The sequence below is a fragment of the Aulostomus chinensis genome, chromosome 12, assembly GCF_037954235.1.
Source record: "Aulostomus chinensis isolate RoL2024-O1b breed Wild chromosome 12, RoL_Achi_v1.0, whole genome shotgun sequence".
Taxonomy (NCBI): domain Eukaryota; kingdom Metazoa; phylum Chordata; class Actinopteri; order Syngnathiformes; family Aulostomidae; genus Aulostomus; species Aulostomus chinensis.
In genome coordinates this window covers 12,069,868-12,090,109 of record NC_141331.1, presented here as the reverse complement: position 1 = coordinate 12,090,109, position 20,242 = coordinate 12,069,868, and the positions used below count along the sequence as shown (strand labels likewise).

Here is a 20,242-nt window from a genome sequence, read left to right as displayed (position 1 = left end):
GGACCAACTGTATCAGTAAGAGTTTCCTCCAATATAGTTTTACACTTTACAATGACACTATAACACCTTTTTTTTTCCTACTTTTGTTTGTGTGTCCTTCACAAGTATGAATTATTTTGCCATGAGGAGAAATTATCAAATATTTATTGTTATTTAATTGAAAAGCAATCATGTCACCTCACATTGACATATAAATATTGAATCTTGTTCCACTTTGTTGTACGTGGACGTTAAAAATGTTTTGAACATCTTCACGTAGGTTTGTAGCAGTGGAGTTGTGTCATCATCCGCAAATAAACTCATTTTCTGTACTCTTCCATTAACTAAAGCTTTATTATTTAATGAGAAAGACATTGTTTCACTTTATAACAAAAAATTATTTTTCTAAAAATCATGTACATCACAGCAAACACAAATATTTACAGTTATTTATAAGTTCATCTCTAATAATTTATAATCATCTCACACATCGTGAGTCCTTCGGCAGAAGTCAGAGTGTGTGTGTGTGTGTGTGTATATGTTTGTAGAGTTTGTATGTGTGTTTGAGTGACCCTCATCTGAGTGCTTGGCATTTACAGAAACATTTCAACAAACTGCAGGACTGAAGCTTCAGTTAGGATCACTGGAATGTAACATTTGCCGGTGACTTCTAACCAGATTTAGTAAATAAAATGATTGGAGGAGCTCTCGTGTGATCAGAACCCCTCCTCCTCGGTGATGCAGAACATTACAAACGTGTGGGAATGGTGCCATGAAGGGTTCAGTGTGCTGCTTTGTGACATCATGAAGTCAGCTGTGGGTGACGATGAAGCGTGACCTGCGTGTTTGTGCGAGTGTGTCTGGTTCCCGCCCTGCTGAGTGAGGCTGCGTTCCGTCGCTCAGGGAGGCAACTGGGCCCGGAAGATCTCCGGCTTGGTGCAAGTCAGCTGCTAACGCCGCCTGAGCTGTGCCTCTAGGAGTGTGAGGTGCACGGCGGGCTTGTGAGAAACCACGATCCTAGTCACGTGTCATTCGAAGTCATCTTCATATTCGTATTCGTCCAGGTCCAGGTTGCAGTGAGGGTTGGGAATCTCAAAGAAGTGTCTCTTTGTGAGACTCAGCTCATTGGAGATGTGCTGCCCCAGGGGGCTCAGAGGGTTGTCGAACCTAAAAAAAGAACCCATGAAGAAGAAGAAAATCAGAAATACATTTTTGCTTTTCTTTTATCTAAAGCAACAGGACCTTCTCAGGAGAATGTGCTCAAGGAGTGGACACTTGGGAAATGTGACAAGATAAGAAAATCAATACCACTGTAGATTAAAAATGATACTTAGCTTAGCTTAGCATACAGAATGAAAACAGCTTGTCAAATGGTAAAAGTCCCCACCAAGTAACACATTAATTGATTTCTTTTTAAGAGTAAAAACAAGTCTCCATTGGTTTGGCAACCTCACAGTACCATCGCCGGCAAAAGAATCCAGTTATCTAATGCTAGGCTATGCTAAGCTAAGCTATGCTGGTATTGAATTGCTCCTTGAACTCTCAACAAGAAGGCGGATAACCATCCAGTGGAGATTTTCAACAAACCAGTATGACTGGAAAGGACAAAGGAGATTCGTGTACACAGAAACAGTGAAGAAGAAGAAAAAGGATAAACACAGACTCCCAGGTCTTCATTGCAGCCAGAGAGGACAACCATCAGTGGTGGGAGGGGGAGGGGGAGGGGGTTAGAGGTTAGGTGGGGCTTTAGGACCGGACGTGCCCAGAGAGACAGGAGCAGGAGAACACTGAGTCTCTGCTGGTTCCCTGAATATCTTACCTGCTCTGGTAGGCCGCCTGTATTTAGAAGTCAGTGGTGTTCCTAAAACGCCACACAACAAACCTGTCAACAGCCACGTCTCCCCCCACAACCCCCCCTCAGATCTGGTCCAGCTAAGACAGGAATCTGGTGTGAGATCTCTTTACAGTCTACATTAGCATCATCATTACAGAGTAGAGTAACTTTGCTGCCTGGCTGACACTAGATCAGCTACTCCTGTGGTTTCTGTGTGATGCAAAACTGTTGCTATTAATCATTTTAATTAGTAATAAGCTCCATATAGGAATAATGATCAAGGATGCTTTACTTTGATTTTCCATCAAAGTCGGATGAATTTGAGCATGACGTTGTAACAGAAACCCCTCCCCCCAACAGGCCTGTGAATAAATCAAACTTACACATCATTGCAGTGCTCGTTGGCGGCCTCCTCGGCCACTAGGAGGTCGTACTCTTGTGCGGCGTATCTCTCCCAGTCTGAGACCTCCTGGCCATCTGTCTCCACCTCCTTTGAAAACATGACAGCATACATGAGCCACTTAAGCCATGACAGGAAAACAAGTCCCATCACAGTCCAAGCTTTACCCTCACGATAGAGAAGGGGTCTCTCTGCTCGTGGTCCAGGTACTTCTCAATGTTGAAGAAAGTGTCAAAGAAGATGTGGGACATCTTGCACCTCTTAAGGTCCCGCAGAGTGATTTTGCCTGGATTAAAAAAAACAAAAACAAAAATAAAACAGATTATATTCTGCAATAATCCAAAATTGAATGTATAAATCTAACTGGGTTTTTTTTTGGTGGATTTTTCATGTATTTGTTATGTAAAAAATGAATCTTGGGTCACAACAGCCATTTTTTTACTCATCAAATCAAAGATAAACGCTCCATTCTCCAATAGATGGGAGTCTGCCTCGTTGCTACTCACACACACTTGTAGACATATGACTTGCCTTATAATGAGGTATGTGTGTGAGAGTGTGTGTGTGTGTGTGGGAGAGAGAGAGTGCGCACCTCTAACAGAATGTATCAACTCCAAACCTCAAATAATTTGAAATGATTTTTGGTTACTGAAAGAATTCTACATTCCTTAACGCGGACGATACATCCGACTTCTCCGATCAGCGCGCCATGTCAGCTTGTTGTAACGTCTTCTTCTGTGGTTAGAGGATCAAACCCCACGGAGGTATTAATGCAACATTTTAACAGACTTCTAAACATGTTAAACTGCTGGAGGGAATTACTGTTGAGGAAAACAGCAGCCTGACATATTCCGGAGAAGTGAAGTTGTTACGGGTCGTGTTACACAGCTCAAATTGTGCGCGCCACCAGGTCGATTGGGGGTCACATACTTGCTGTTGCCATTAGTACTAAACATGGCGGGCTTGTTTCTTCTAAAAGGTGGTGCAGCAGAGAAGGGGGTTGGTTGAAGGCGTGGATGACACCAACAGCTGGCAGCAGATGGTCAGTTTACCATCAGTACCTGATCACTGGCCTCGGCCTGAGCACGTGTCTGCCACTGTTGGAGTGGAAAAAGTGGAACCTGTGGAGTGTGTATGATGTAAAAAGGGTCTGACCTTTAACCTCTGGCTTGACAAGGTCAAGCATTTGGCACAGACAGTCTTCAAAAGGAAGGGGCTCGATAGCCATGCTCTCCAGCTTCTGACACTGCTCCTCGTAGAAGTACTCCAGCTCGTACATGCTGAGCACGCCGTCGCCGTCCAGGTCCATACAGCGGAACCAGTACTCAATACTGGACACGGAGGGGGGGAACGAAAATGGGAGAGAGAACGAAAATGGGGCTTCATCTAGAAACACTGTCAAGACAGAGAGCCAGTTTGTGTGTGGTCCTACCTGGTGTCAGTCTTCTTGTCCTCCTCAGAAAGCAGGAACCAGACAAAGTCAGCATAACTCAGTCGTCCTTCCTTGTAGACGCGCCGGTCTCTGACGGAGGGAAGCAGCTCGTCAGTGCTGAAACCAGCAGCTACGCAAACATCTCAGACCATTCAGACCATCATAGACCATTAGACCTGCATTTGACCACACGTACCTCGTTACAGTTCCGGAGAAGATTCTCTCAATCATTTTATGGGAGATGGCTGGAAGACATGCATGGAGAGATTACTCACAGTCTGGACTCTTTCCCCACTAAAACAACAGTATTCTAACACATGTAATCCATTCTCACGGCCTGTAAAGCCACTCAGGCCACTAGAGCTCGTTTCATCCTGACAGTGCCATAAATCCTCTGGTCATCATCTTGACCATATAGTGGTAGAACTGTTCCAGACGTGGCGTCATTCAAGATGCAACACATACGCTGCTCACTCACTGATCTGGTTTCGTCTGCCGTATTCAGATACCATCAACTGAGGAGTGTGTGTGGGTGTGAGTGTGTGTGTTTTCAAATTACATCTCCAAATACTTCTCTTGTTATTACGTGCACAGTAGTTTTTCCCTGATGGTGGGGGTTTTCATCCAGGGGCTTCTGGAACACGTTCAGAACTAGAGGAACCCTTTCATGTACCTCTTGGTGGGGGCACCCTCTATTGGCCGGGACCGCAGGAACTGGTATCTATTCTAGTCCTAGCAAACCTGAACTGAGCTCCTTCCTCAGGGTTGGTACTTTCGCAGCACAACAGGAGCCATGAGTGACACAAGTGTTCATTGATTGGTTGAAGACAAGCCAGTGGAGCACAAGTAAGTCCTATTTATAAAAGCCATGTAAACAGCAGGAGGTCACGCTTACAACTGCGTACCTGTCAGCTGACTAGAGTCACATGACCATGCCGGCCGGTGCTGCCAATAGTAGAGATGCACCGATCCACATTTTTGCAATTCAGATCTGATTCTGAAGCAAGTGCTTCTGTTCAAGAATGTCTATGTTGGTGTCATGTTACATCATGAGACAGCACCAAAAGACACAAATGCTTTGAACTGAAATGTTTACGGGGTGTGAGGACCTGCCTCATGTTAAGGTGAGTTCATGGCTCAGCTCAAGTTATGGAATGGAATCTGGATCACACGTGGATCAGCAACACAGTTCAATGTCCAATCTGTGAATGGAGTCACTCAATTCCAATATTCCTGAACTGATATCTCATCTCTGGCAAATACAAACAGGAAAAAAGTACTTCTGTGTGTGTGTGTGTGTGTGTGTGTGTGTGTGTGTGGGGTCACCTTGGTCATTGTGTTGAGCCAAGTCCTTCTGGTCTATGTAGAGATCGTGGTCAGTATCCAGCTCCCAAAATTTGCAGTAGATGACGTAGAAATGCTCGTAAGAGAAGAAGTCTGTCAGCTGGTTCACATCTTCTTCTTGCTCCAACAGTACAACATTCTGGCACAGCAGAACACAGATCAGTCAAACCTTACACACATGCTGCACATCATGTGGCTGCATTTAGATTTACAATTACATACCTGGAGAAAGTTACTTTTCCTGAGCTCAGAACATGTTATTTTCCCAGTCCAGGACCGGTTCACATTGTAAAATATCCTTTGAACAACCTGAAAAACAGTGACATGGTTATTGATACACCAACAGTTCCAGATTGGCCTCCTGTGATTCACGTCGCGGCGGTGTACCGTTGTGATGTATCTGGAGTGAAAGTCTGGTGCCTCCTTCAGAAAGGCCAGGCCTGCATGTGAGTTCACCACATCCTTTGAACAGAAATCACAGTCAGATTACTATCTCCATAGCAACCCGACAGCAGAGGAACTGTAGTACACATGTCTGCGGCGGCAACACATCGGCATGTTTGTCACTACATAGAGGGGAAGTTGTTGAAGGCTCCAGGCCGCCTTGGGACTGTTAAAGCTTAAATGTTTTCTCTGAGAACTCTGGGCCGACCTGTTTGGGGATGTGCTTCAGGTTTGACAGCCGAGTGGAGGCAGCAGGACAAAAAAGGCGTGTGCTAGTGATTGCTCTTAACCTTCTCTTTCCTCGAGCCTCACGAGCTGAGCTGCAATTCAAGCTGTCTTGCCATGAAACCTCCCACCTGTATTTTCTTCAGTGGAAACCTCCCCACTTCCCCCTTAGCGTAGGGAAAGAACGGCTGACATAAATGCTAAGGCGGCAATTGAAATTAAAAGGCCTTATTTCAGGGCAGCTGTGGTGCCTCTTTGACTCTTACTGTGAGAAATTAAATCATCGAGGAAACACATAAATCACAGGGTGCAGGAAACAGGCGGGGACAGTCAAATCTACTCCACTGCAATCCCCCTTTCATTCATCAAAACAGTCAAAAGCTATTGGCTGAACACGAGTGTACAAATTAAACAGCACGTGCCACGAGTGGCTGTTCAGCTCGGGCTCGGCGTGAAAATGAATCAGGAGAAGGGCGGCGCAGGTGGGAATGAGACGCAGCTCGTCTACATGCTGGGAATGAGGATATGACCCGCACCTGTGTGTTTTTGGCATCATTTTGGTGCATTGGTGATTCTTTTTGGTTTGCACACAGGTGGAATGGCACGTAAAGCCACAGCACAACATAGATTTATTTAGAAAAAATTTAAAAAATATCGCGAAGATTCAAGCCCTCGCAAAATGAGTTCATTCAGTGGTCCCTGCATTTCACACTAGATGGTGTTGGTGTATGTGGCGACATCCTGTGTTGGCTGGAGGAGTTACTGTATACTACACGTGCTCGACGAGCACAGCCGGCCACTTCTGGTTAGCCCTCTGCTAACATGAATGTGGATGAATAATTAAATTGAGACATTCCCAAAAGTGATCAATCCAACCAAATTGATCGAATTCCGATCGCGAAATAAGTGATTCTGTGGGAGTTAAGTGACAGATCTAATAATCCATGGTTTTAAAGGCGGAACAGTATCAGCTAATTAGCCTGCAGTCCATGACAAAAAGTTCTGTACTAAAGTTTTTATAAACCGCTCTACACTACATAACCAACTTATAGCAACGTCCCCAAATCAGTCTTCCACCAGGTGAAGAAATAGTGCCTCAGCAGGACAGTCCAAATATGAATCCAGCCCTTCAAGCCAATACAATTTTGCCCTCCCTGGCTGCCAAGTCCGGCCTTCTCCGTGGGTGTGCAGCAGCCAGTACCTGCAGGAATGGAATAAAGTCGTCTTGTTCCAGGTAATTACAGCCAGGCTTGGCCAAGAGATGCACAAATTTAGAAGCGTCATCGTGACAGGTCTGGAGCGTTCTGAGGGAGAAAAGAGAGAACAGATGGTTGCAAGGTTACTCCCTCTATTGCTCTCGTATTCCTTCTGTCGTTTTTTTTATATTTTTTTTTATTGTTTTTTAAGATTAAACACGAGGGTTTAAATGGTTCCTCAAACGAAGTGCGCGTGCAGGTATAATACATTCTGAAATTAGGATTCCAATGTGCTGCTGGGTAATTATTTGATGGTAGCAACAGGGGGAAAAGGCGAGCATCTGTTGTGGCCTCTCATCTAAGATTGGCTCGGTTATGAGCTCAAGTCAAAGGCCAGGTCTGTGCAGTTTACTGAAGGCTCATACAGGAAAACAAGAGCACGCCTATACAGAAGTATTCTGCATACAGCTACACACACACACACACACATACAAAAGTCCTGTGGTATCCTTTCAATTCTACACAGAAAGACACTGAATGGGTGTTTTCATTGGCTCTTATACACAGTGTCTAGTCTCTCGTAAATGTTTGTGAGGCTGTTGTGATTAATGACTTCTGTTTCGCATGTCATAATAGCAGATATTGTTCGGCGGAGATTGTATGGGCTATTTGAGCGATTGCCCGCTGAAAAGAAGAGGGGCCATTGTCTTACTTTCTCCACATAGCCACGAACTTGTGAACGGACACGAAACCCGTCCTGTCGCCTCCAGCCGAGCAGAACAATGGCACTTTCCAGTAGAGGGGACACTCGCAGGCCTGAGGGGAGCAAGGCAGGAAGAATCAGAGGGCACAAAATTAGCACGTTGAGCTGTACATAAATATCAAACAGACATGTTGAAAAGCAGCACTGCGTCACTTAAAGACTTCCCTGAGGAAACCAAATTGTCATTTCTCTGCACACAAGTTCCCCCCTCAAACCGCTGCTAACATTCCTCAGGGAGACAGGGATGATATTTTCCGCAGGGTTTAAAATGAGCAAACATTCTTAAAGCCGGGATCTAAATAGCACTAATGAAAATAATTTGTTAGGTGGCAGCTGAACCACAGCGCTACACATCACTTTCTCACCTTGGCGACCTGCCCCATGTCCTCAATGGTGGCCCTTTCATTTGGGAAAAGGGAAAATATTTTCTCAATTTTGGAAATGAGGCTGTCGATGTTGAGGTTGGCTTGGGGCCGCCCCCGTGGGAAGTAGAACTTTGGAATGCTTTCACTGAGCGCTGTGGTGACGGGCTCCTCCGTCCTCACCTGTGCCTAAGACAAACACACAGCAACAAAACTGTTAGCCACTGATGCTAGCAAACACCCATCCCTCTCAGCTTAAACATTCCAGCATGTGCCGAGGCTCAAACACTTTATTGCTAACACTCGTAACCACACCACCCGGCAGCCGCCCCCACGTGAAGTGATCATTCTGCAATTGTAACTATTATCCATTTATGTGTAACGGATACCCCTGTGATAGTCAATCTGCTCCAAATGGCTGCCCCATTCTAACAGATTTCAATAAAGAAGTGTCATCTGGCATCAATACATAGAGAATGAAGAATGATTATAGTGGTCCGTTGCAGAAAACCATGACGGAACAAGCCATATCTGTATCTCTTTCATGTCATTTTTGATTTATTTACGTATTAAATTATGTCCACAATGAGTCAGGAATGTGAGGGAATTAAAGGACAAGATAATAACATGATAATGGTGGATGGGGAAGTGGAGGATAGTTGGCAATAAGATCTATAGCAGGAAAATCCACTGACAGGCTGGAATGGTCATCAATCATTTCTGGAGGGGATCACCGGATTTCTTGTTGTATTGCAGTAATGTTTCAAAGTATAACTCTGTCTTTAACAGTACAATCTGTGATCTAAATGTACAACATGGCAGCTGTAGGCCAACCGAGAAGAAAACCAAGACCGGCTTTGTTTTTATTTGTCATGTTGAAAATATTTCCAAACAGTCAAAATCACTCATACATCTTTTAGGTTCTTCTTCATGTTATGATTATCGTTAATACGCACTCAATACTCTGTTGTGACTGCTGATGTCAGAGACATATTAATGAACCGTTATGTTCACTGAGGTTGCAGCTGGCAATTATGCTTAATTTGAGTGGTTTTATTTTCTAATCACCTATCATTTAGTTGTGTTAAGTTGCTGTATGGACAAAATTAAATACCGCAGTATTTTTGACCGGATGCTTTTTCAAATATTTTGACAATGTAGGGATGAAAAGGAGTTCTTTCACGAAATACTATCACAATAAGATGTTTGCTAAATTGTCACCAGTAATGTGTCAATGTTGGCTAAAGGCAAATCTAAGAACAGGAAATGATTGGAATGCAGCCTTTAAAACCGCAAGACAACACTTACAATGGTACATCATCATGGTTTATTAATATTCAAAATCTGTAATGACATCCAGTCTCATCTCACAACATCCACATATCGATGTATTGTCCTACATTGCAGTTTATCTTCAGTTCATTTATCATCAAGTTTGGGATTTAACACAAATATGGAGCAAGTTTCAGCAAGAACTTGTGGAACTTTTATTTGCAATGAATGAGATTTTCTTCGAGTGTATTCAATGCCATGCCAGATGCCACAGCCCCCATGCACATAGATGAGAGAGGCAAAATATTACCAACCCCTTCCAGCATACTTCACTCCAGTACAACGCCACTGTGGCTCTCACAACTAATAATCATCACGTGTAACCCAATTGGTTTACTAACATTCACATCATCAACTAAATCAATAAAAAGGCCTTTTCACCATTGACATTTTTGACTTGACAATAGCAGGAGAAGCACACTAACAATAGATTTGTTTCTTTTCTGTCCAGCAGCAGCAGCAGCATTCACTACACCTGAAAGGACAGACATGCATGAATAGTGCAGGAATGAGGCCTCAGAGACAGAAGTTGGCCCTGTTATCATCCCGTACCCTCGTCTCAAAGTTGATAGGATTCTCTTAACTCTTTTTTGGTGGATGGAACTGATGGTGATGCTCACGTTTGGGTTGGGCTGAGCTGAGCTAGAATAAGAACGTTCTATTCAAGCGATCACTATGTGTCCACTCAGTGAACAGCTCTGATAAAAACTAGAGGGGCTGTAGTGTTAAGATGTGCATGTCTCAGGAGCGACAGCCAGAGCAGCGTTGCCATAGCCACAGCGTGCCTGATTACAGGCAAACAGTAATTGCCAACGACAGCCCTTAAGACAGAAGCATGGCAGGCATGTGTCATATGCATGTTTGTTGCTTCAGTATGAACTGTAGACAGGAGGTACAGTGGGGGGTGGCTTACTGGGTACAGGCCAGGCAACAAGGTGTTTTATCTTCCCACTCTGTATCTGTCCAACGCAATTCTAACTCATGAGTTAGTGTGGAGACGAGAGCGTGATGTCAGAGTGTGACACTGGACGTGTCCTTAAACTACTGTCACCTTGGACTCAACATGAGTTTTTTGCCACATTATGTTACTCAATAAATACAAAAGGAAAGCTGTTGTAATACTTACAATGATGACAACATGGAGCCGCCCCGTGGGTAAAATTGCTACTGTATGTCCTTTTAATGGATGTGGTGTTAGGTCAGTAACACTGAGGACATTTTCCTAATCACACCAAAGCCTGCATGAATCAGGATCCAAATGTGCTGTTGTGTTGCACAAATAGTTACTAAAAACAGCCTGAGCAGCTTTAGTCTCCATCGTCATCTCATACCCAAAGTCTATTTACGTGACTAAAGAATTTGCCAAGTGGATGATTTTCCCCAGCCTTTAATAAACCCACAAATATGCCAGCTTGAACTCAGTGACAGAAATACAACACTGATGTTTGTCGTCTCAAACTACCTGTTGTTGCAACTTTGGTCAGATTCAACAGAGCTCACGTGAGCTCTGAAGTACATCTAAAAACATAATCCAGAGTGTCAAATGATGGAAGTCTACATGTGTGTGCTTTAGCGATTAGAGTTGGCTTTAAAGCCCACAAATGATGCTGGTCCTCTGCTCTTGTCTGTCCTGTGTGCGGGTGTCAGCTATGGCTATAAAAGGACATCAACATCTTCTGTTGCCCTGCCCCGCACTGTCTCTCTCACCCCCCCCCCCCCCTGTCTTGTTTCATGCTAACCACTAGCAGAGCTCTTGAGCGCAACCGCTAAGCCCCACGACATTTTACACATTCCCGCTGATGTTATGAGAGAGAGCGAGAGAGAAAGAGAGAGAGAGAAAGGACAGTAAAGTGTCTGTGCACAACATACCACGCAAAGTGAAACATCACCCAATAACAATGCAATGCATCTAATGTAACACTGATGGCAGTCAAATGGCGCAGCAGCTCTTGCTCTGAATATGTTCAGAGAAAGTGACTACGTATTGTCCAGGTGAGCTTAAGTTTCAAGCAGCTCATGCACTTCCTCGACAGTGAGGAATAACTAAAATAACTGCAGTTGAACAGTGGCCTGTACTACTATAATACAATCTGAATATTTAGACATGATCTAAGTGCTAGCACAAGTCTGATGGGCCAGCTAAGCCCATGTGGTTGAGGGTGCACTTATATGAACACCTGCCTGTCCTTGTTGGAAGGCTCTGAGCCTCTTCTTGAATCGAGAGGGCAGAACAAAGTCACAGCCTCGTGCCAGCAGTGCCAACTCCTTCCTCAGGTCAGGGTCCTGACGCAAAGACAGCTCCCTCATCCTCATCCTCGCGCTGGACCCCACGGAGAAGACATACAAACAAAAAACGTCCAAGTTATCCTGTCTCGCTCTCTTCTCTGTGTCGTTGTAATTGTCCTCTGTCAGAGTGAGAGCCTCTTAATGCAAGAGAGCAGCTGCTACTGTGACTCCCTCTCCCCCATTCCAGATCGGGTCGCACAATCTCAACTCTGCCTGCCGCTCTAGTCCACTCTTCATAACACACACACACATCAGAGGGTCAGGGAGCCCTTGCCTCAAAGCTGCTGGGGAGATAAGGAGTGACAGGGCGTATGTGTGTGGGACTCAGTTTAGTGTGTGTATGGGATGGGAGGGGTGTGTGCGATGGATCTGCCCTTTCCAGTTTACATTCCTCACCGCTCATGGAAGGTTATGTAAAGAGGGCGACCTGTTGTTGCAGCTCGTAGCAGCCAATCGAAGGATGCACCTTAATATCATGATGACACACTTGCTCATGTTCACTGGCTTATACTTGTGAAAAGCTCCCAGAATGCCAAACACCTCAGAGAAACCTTGCCTCACACATTTTGAGAACTAAAAGCCCTCTGGAACGGTACACTCAGAACCTTACCAGAAGTAATCTGCCTCAAGGTATAAATCAAAAGAGTAGCAAGCAGTCGAAATATTATTCTTGAACAAATGAACTTATTTTCCATTAAATTAGATGACCAGATGATACATACTGTAAATATTCTCCATCCTGTCTAATGGTGGTCTTTGTTGTGAGATCCCTTTGCAAGCTTGGGCTGCCCGCCATTCCACATCTTATTATAGTTGATGGGCAATGACGGGGGGGGGGGGGGGGGCATGTCAAATTTAAAGAATGATGTCCGAACCAGACTGCCTATTAAAAGCACCGGCAAGCACTGTTTGGGCAACCCAAGTAACTAGATCTGGAGAAACGTGTGTATCTTTAGTCTTCAAACAAACAGCCACTTCCGCTCGCTGCTGTTCTGACATGACAGCAATTACATCAATTCCTCATCAATACACTGATCTAACAGCTACGCGCTCATATTCTTTCCTAATCACCGTGGACAGGGAAGGCTCGTCACCTCTTTACTATCTGTTATTAATGGTAGGAATATGTTGACATGTTTGTCAATGATATTGTTACTGTACCCTGTAGGTGAAAGCCCGCCCACATTATTTTTAGATGACAGGATCACAATAACCAGTTTCCCACTGTTTTGAGTAAAAACCCAGTTCCTGTTTTCCTCCACAACAGGACACTCTGCACGAGCTCGATAGGCCGTTTGAACGATGGTTGGCTGCAGTTTGTTGATGCTAATCAATTCAAACCAAATGTGGAAAGAAAAGCACCAAAGAAGAAAAATGGAACCTGGGCTGATCACATGAAACTGTCTGGTTTGTTTTTGCAGCAAACAATTTGAAGTTACAATAAAGGAACAGGATAATGATGTAAAAAAACAAAACAAAACAAAAACAAAACACAACGGAAGTTTCTGGCAGATGTATACGAACCATGCAGCCTTTGAAATAAAGAGAGCGGACAAACTGCACGGTCATTTAATAAATTATCTTACAATTTTGAAAACATAGATTGGTAGTTAGTGACATAGTATTTACCATTTATGTCACCAGTACTGCGATGTGATGTGGGATCATGGAGCGATTGTTAATTTCTACATCATTCATCTTATTTTCAATTACACACTCATTAAAATGGTAATGGTGTGAGGTTTTTTTTTTTTTTTTTAAAAAAGGTCTGTAAATTTCAATTAATTGTGCAGTCTTGCTTAATATTAGGAGAGCAAAAGCTCAGCAAGCCCGTGGTTCAGTCACTGTTTCAGTACTTTTGTCTAATTTCCATTTGTAAATTACAGAGAAGAAAAAAAAACCCATTCACAACAACACGCTGAAAGAGCTGTAATTAGAAAATAACATAACTGCTCAAACATTTCCCTGTCATTTATGCTCACCCCGTGAGTGCCTGCGTGCACAGCAGATGAACACAATGGACCCCCCCCCCGTGGAACTGAAAAATTGCAGTTCACGCGTATACTGAACTTTGGGGGTTTGTATATAACGTTCTCTTTTTGTCAACAGTCTGCAATGACATCCCTACTTAGTACCAAAGCGGACTTTTCCACCATCAGCAACAACAGGCAGCTAAAGTGATCCGTCCATACTCAAATCACGGGCCATTCATAAAGAGAAAACGTAAGAACTCCAGCTGCCTCCACAATAAACTGCTAAATCTGATTTGTACATTAACCTGCATGCAGTCATGCTCATTTCATTACATAAAAGATGTGATTTATTACGAAGCACACTGTCGGCAGTTAGTGAGTACTGGCAGGTCTGCATGTACAAATTCAGTCTGATGACTATTGGCACATTTTTGAGGTTATGTTTTACTTGAGTTTTAAAAAAAAAAGGTATTTAACACTGTTGCTCTGTACCTGTCATGTTCAAGAAACAACTTACAGGGCCGACAGCAGCCGAGGAAGAGAGAGAGAGAGAGAGAGAGAGAGAGACACATATGACAGGAGGAAACCTGAACAAAACTCCCTCAGGGGCTCCCTGGGTTTGTCAGCATATATGGTGTTTCCCTCCATATTTCATGATCAAGGCGCAAACACGGTATTTAGCAATGAAGTTTGGTCATTCAGCTGTTTGTCAAAAATATTTACTGCCTTAATAAATCATATAAAAACATTATCTTGACAACGTGCGGCATTTTTATACGGCGATACTATGTGGTTGTAATAACACCACAACATGAGCAGATTTAACATTTTAATAATAATTGCATTTGGAAACAAAGAGAGCAAAAGTGAGCCCCGGCTGAAAGTTTCAATTGTACACCCATGAGAGAGAGAGAGAGAGTCTAAAATAAAAAACACTTGCAGGCCACAGTTTAACACCTGGGTCTCTCTCGCCGTGTCGAGCAACTGATGACGCGACCCCAGACCCCTGCTTCAAATAGCTTCAATGTTACTAAGCCAACTGAAGACATCATAAAACGATGTCTTGAAGAACAACCTGTGAAAAGAGAAGACAGGACAAGAAAACCTATTTCTACTTGTCAATACTGATAAAACTAGTAAGGCTACACGTGAGCTATTGTCCTCACAACACAGAGGCTGAACTACGCAGCAGAACCAAAAACCAACCTGGGAACTGATGTGTCATGTGTAAAGAAAACCTCTACAAAAGATATTCTGAAAATGAGCCCCTCATTGAAGTAGTTTCAGAATAAATTACAGAGGATGAATGTTCGGCCACACCTCATCTCACTGGCGGCGTTCAGGGTATTTAATGCCAACACAAGCGAACCAAGGGTATCTATATCAGTGTCTGATGTCAAAGTCAGACCAGCTGTTCCAGGCTGCATCCCCATGACATAAATTGAATTTTTAAGTAAGCCCGTGAAGAATGCATCTGTACGCAGGAATTTATTTTGTTGTCTTAAAATAGAAGTGTCACTTAATATAACCATGCAATCCTTTTAATAATGAGTGACACTGTCGCCACATGTCATGGCACATTACAGCAGAAAACAACTGTCCAACAGTTGCTTTATTTCAATCTGGACTGAGAGGGCAGCATGAAAAGTCAGTGCTCACAAGGAGGAAAAGAGAGGTGAAAGTCAAACGAGACAAACTTAACCGGGGTTAAACGGAAAGACAAAAAACTCTTAGTGGTGATGAGCTGGCTTTGAATCGCTGCTGTAAGGAAAACCAGCACACTGCTGCAAACCTCAGTGGTCAGTGGGCCGATGCAATTAATTGAAATCACCAATACTCATAATCCCTCGCTGCAGTTTTACGATGGCAGGGAGTACAACAGCTGTAAAAGGATCATGGTGTGGCAAAATAGCACATCGTATTCTCCAGACTTAAAGCATCTTTGTTTTCACTTTATGGGCAGTTCAAGGAAAATTAGAATATCGATGTTAGTTTCACTCTAATCTCACAATATGAGTTAAAATAATGACAAATAGATTTTTTTCCCCAAATGTGTAGCCCTGGTGTTGAGTTATCAGGTCACGTGATGTAAATCTTGTTTAGTATCATGACATGTACTAAAAATATTCTGATGTACATCACAAACAATCATTGATGTTTGATGTGTATGAAGTTTGCAACATTTTTCATGACCTCCACTTGTCTTTTAGATTAAAATTATATGCTCCTCACTCAGTCAGCTCGGAAATTTGTTGTCAGATTGAAGGTCTGGAAAAATAGATTATTTTGTGGATGTGTATAAGCATTCTTTTTATTTGTGAAATCTTGTTTCTATTTTTAAATTTATTCTGGATCTAGTTTATGTTCATTTGTAGCAGCTACTAAACCCAACTTCGACATCCAAGTCATACATGCAGAACACACACTCTTAAAATATGCCTTGTATTGACAACTCTCCAGCTCTGGTGCTTCTGTTAGGGGAGAGAACAGATGTTGCACCACTGACCACTTAAACGCCTCTTCATGCCTGTCTTTTGCATGTCAACAATGTTTCAAAATCATGTGCTTCGGCTGTCTCACCGTCAACACACTTCGATCTGCCACACCAACTGCCAGCTCAGGCTTTCCGGCTGCCCTTCTCACCTTTTATAAACATACTAAAATATTTCAGGCTTCACCTGTTTTGTACACAACATAATCTCTACTTTAATCAAAGCTACCTTGAGCAGACGTTATACATGCAAACATCCAGATATGATCTGCAACTAACAAGCTTACGAGCAGAGACACAGGGACGAAATGCTCGCTAAGAACACTCCCACCTCTCATACCACACTAATTCATGGGTGAGGCCAGAACATTTGGAAAGTATTATCATAATAACCACTATATACACACATACACACAGTGTATGTATGTATATATGTATACACACACATACACACAGTGTATGTATGTATATATGTATACACACACATACACACAGTGTATGTATGTATATATGTATACACACACATACACACAGTGTATGTATGTATATATGTATACACACATACACACAGTGTATGTATGTATATATGTATACACACATACACACAGTGTATGTATGTATATATATATACACATACACACAGTGTATGTATATATATATATATATATATATACACACATACACACAGTGTATGTATATATATATATATATACACACATACACACAGTGTATGTATATATATATACATACACAGTGTATATATATACACACAGTGTATATATATATACACACAGTGTATACATATATATATACACACAGTGTATACATATATATATATACACACAGTGTATACATATATATGTATATATATACACACTGTGTATATACGTGTGTGTATAAATATATATATATGTACATATATTTATACACACATGTATATACACACACTGTGTGTATGTGTGTATATATATATATATATATATATATATATATATATATATATATACACACACACACACACACACACACACACACACACACACACACACATACATACACGTGTGTACACACACACACACACACACACACACACACACACACACACACACCTATCTAGATAGATAGAGACATGCAGCCCTATAATGCCTTTGACACTACAGGCTATTCAGCAACCTCTTGTGGACAAACAGAGAAGAAAAAATTCCCAGAGGATACAATTAGAACCCAAATATAACCATGATAAATCAACCCTGCATGTTGTGGAAGATTTTTTTTTCATAACACTTGCACAAAATAAATACTGTATGTGTATCAATTCATTTTTAGCTGAATCTTAAATGTAGGTGAGGGTGGTTCCACAAAGTAACAAACCCATGACAGAATAAAATCAACATAATATCAACAGTGTTTACATTTAAGGGCTTTTCTCTGAGTGGAAATGTTTTCCTGCCCTTATGGAAAAGTATAGGTGCGTCTCTGTTCTATTGAAGTGAGCCAGTGAGCCATGAAAGCAACAACATGGATAATACTGTGACCCTGAAACCCAAGCAGCTAAATGGAATTCTACCCTCATTAATTTTATTAATCCTACTTGTGCTTTTCCCTCTGTAATATTTACCTCCACCAAGGAGGTCATGTGATCACATCACCACTAAGGAGATCTCACCATCAACAGAACTGCAAGGCCGACTCTCACCAGTCTAGCTCGAAGGGTGTTTAAATCCATGTTTGTGTCTTATCAGATACCATCATGAAACACTAAACACTGTGTTATGTTAAGGTTTGGCTCAGTTTGCCTGACCCCTGAAATGTTTGTCACAAATATCAATTTTGGACGTGAATATTTGTTATTCAAACTGAAAAGGAAATATATGACCTCTACTTGCACATAAGATTTACCTGCCTCCAGGGGCGCCAGGAAGAGGCCAGAAATATCAGAGCCCATCTCTTTTTTTACAGTCATCAAACGTAAACAGATGAAAGCCCTGAGGCATCATACACGACAAATCAGGAAAGAGGAGCATGATTATTATATAAATGCGATAAAATGTTCTATGGTGATGATATGATTTACCTTTTTTGTGCTGACAGACCTCCGCAGCATTCTGCCATTGGCTCCAGTTACCCTGGTACTACCGCTACTACCTGAGGGCAGGGTACTGGTGGATGGGGGACTGGATGGGGTATTGAAGGGAGTGGGCTTCTTTTCTGCCATGTTCTTTTGAGATGCAACATTATTGTTCTCATTGAAGGTCAAAGTCCTTTTCTCCTTGGCGTCTACACCACTCAAATCAGTGTGTTGTCCTCTTTTGATTAGGTCAAGATAATCTTTCAGAAGTGTCTGGGTGGCAGGTTCACTTAACCAGTTGAGAAAGAGCTCATCCACTTTCATCTTAAGAACTGGTTGAAGGATTTGTGTTGATGGCATTTTGAGACGGTCACTTACAAGATACTCCAAGTACCTGAGGGGGAAAAAAATCACGCCAAAGTTATCAAAGTCACAGCAACGCATTCTGCGTCTGTATTTTCAGCACATTAATGATTACGGCGATTTGCTACACCTAAGCTGTTGTAAATCCAGTGACTGTATTTGATGTATACAGACAGATGCGATAGCTTGGTTTCATCCAACCGTGCTCCTGGTAAACAACAAACAGAGTCCCTAACGGTATTGAATTCTAGCGCGAACCATCGATGCCCAAATCCCGCAGGCAAAAGTAAACATGAACCCGGCTTGACACTTGACATTGTTATAGATACAACGTCTAATTCCTCCATTTACCAACCAAAATCACATGAAACAGTGTGAATACGTGGACCGGATAGATAGAGTAGACATAGCGAGGAATACCTAATAACTATGGGCAGAAGGTAACAACTATTTGTTAGCTAGGCTAATAGCTTTAGCAAGCTAACGCTAGCAAGCTAACGACAGTACCGACCTCTCTAAGTGAATTGAAAGTGGTTCCAGATCCTTCGTCGTAGTTCTACATTATTTCCTCCATTGACGAAACTGTTGAACGCCTGTCCATTGATGTAGCAAAAAGAGCGCTGTAGCTCCAGCGCTCATCCTTCAGCATGCAAGTGTCACAACTTTTCAAGATCACGTTCCCCTGGTAACCACATATGTTATCGCGGGAACGTCCATTGGAGCGAGGAGGAGGAGTCAACTCGCCTGGTTGGTGCTCTCTTTTCGTCCCTCCACCTCTTCTGTTATTTGCTTGCTGTGGTGCACAGAAACGCTCCCCACTATCATTTGAGGTCAAGCTATTACTCCTCTCATTACACGACCCCTTTTAGAAATGCTAACGTTAACTTTTAAATAAAAGTAGCAATATTGTGGTGTAAAAATAGTAGGCTGCATGTCAACATTGATTGACCCTGTCAAGTTCTTCGGGCCATACCAAAGGAATGAGAGTTTGTTAAAAAGGCACCAGTAAAATATGACAGCTGTGACGATTACGCAAAGTGTTGAATTTTCTTTGAACTATACTACTTGATGATAATAGAGCCTATTTGTATTTTCTACTACAGAAAAAAGCTAAGTCTACTTGCAATACATGGTTTTTTTAGTATAATTTATTTGATATATTTAGTCAAATACATTATAAGCAAAAATACACATACATTTTAAGGATAGGAATGATTGGTTGCGTATTTAAAGAGACACTTTCTATTTGAATTTTTGAAACTGCATGTACACAGTGTTTTTACGTTTACTGCATCTTAGATGTAGTGTTAGATATAACAGGCCATCTACATGACTTGTAATTATTGTTCGATTTTAAAGGGATTTGATATGAATGAAATTTGATTACAACATCCACAAAATAATATAGATGGCATTTTTTTGTGTAAAGTTGCAGAAACGGAAATCCTGAAATAATTGAATTGAATTTAACACGTGCAGTACTTGAGTAAATGTCCTGTCAAAAACTGTACTTGTGCATTTGTAAGTACACATTGCATTTAATGATTCACAGTCAATGAATAATCATTAAAATATGACATTTTTTTTGTTTGTTTTGCAAGTGTAAAGAGTATATTTATATCTGTGATTACTCAGATTTATAAATCCCATTTATGCTCCTTTCTCAGTTTGTTTGTTTTATATCAGATGAAATCCAAATTCGAGCTGGCCATCACTCCTGGTGCACATTTCCAGGAAACGAGTGCTGGGA

General features: G+C 42.1%; 1 protein-coding gene across 2 annotated transcripts; it reads right to left on the bottom strand.

The window, feature by feature from the left end:
- Positions 1–185: 185 nt before the first annotated feature.
- On the bottom strand, positions 186–19,201 carry ppp2r3b (protein phosphatase 2, regulatory subunit B'', beta). 2 transcript variants are annotated; one of them, XM_086220166.1, is made up of 15 exons: positions 19,004–19,201; positions 18,136–18,523; positions 7,983–8,168; positions 7,567–7,670; positions 6,860–6,962; positions 5,377–5,451; positions 5,212–5,298; positions 4,972–5,128; positions 3,842–3,890; positions 3,646–3,735; positions 3,369–3,544; positions 2,381–2,499; positions 2,197–2,303; positions 1,799–1,840; positions 1,000–1,146 (listed from the first exon to the last, which is right to left on the bottom strand). In XM_086220166.1, the coding sequence occupies exons 2-14, from the start codon at positions 18,487–18,489 to the stop codon at positions 1,822–1,824; spliced, it is 1,626 nt and encodes a 541-aa protein (XP_086076292.1). In that variant the 5' UTR covers positions 18,490–18,523; positions 19,004–19,201; the 3' UTR covers positions 1,000–1,146; positions 1,799–1,821. The 2 variants fall into 2 exon arrangements, with proteins under 2 accessions (XP_086076291.1, XP_086076292.1); XM_086220165.1 differs by lacking the exon at positions 1,799–1,840 and having other exon boundaries at positions 186–1,146.
- Positions 19,202–20,242: the final 1,041 nt, after the last annotated feature.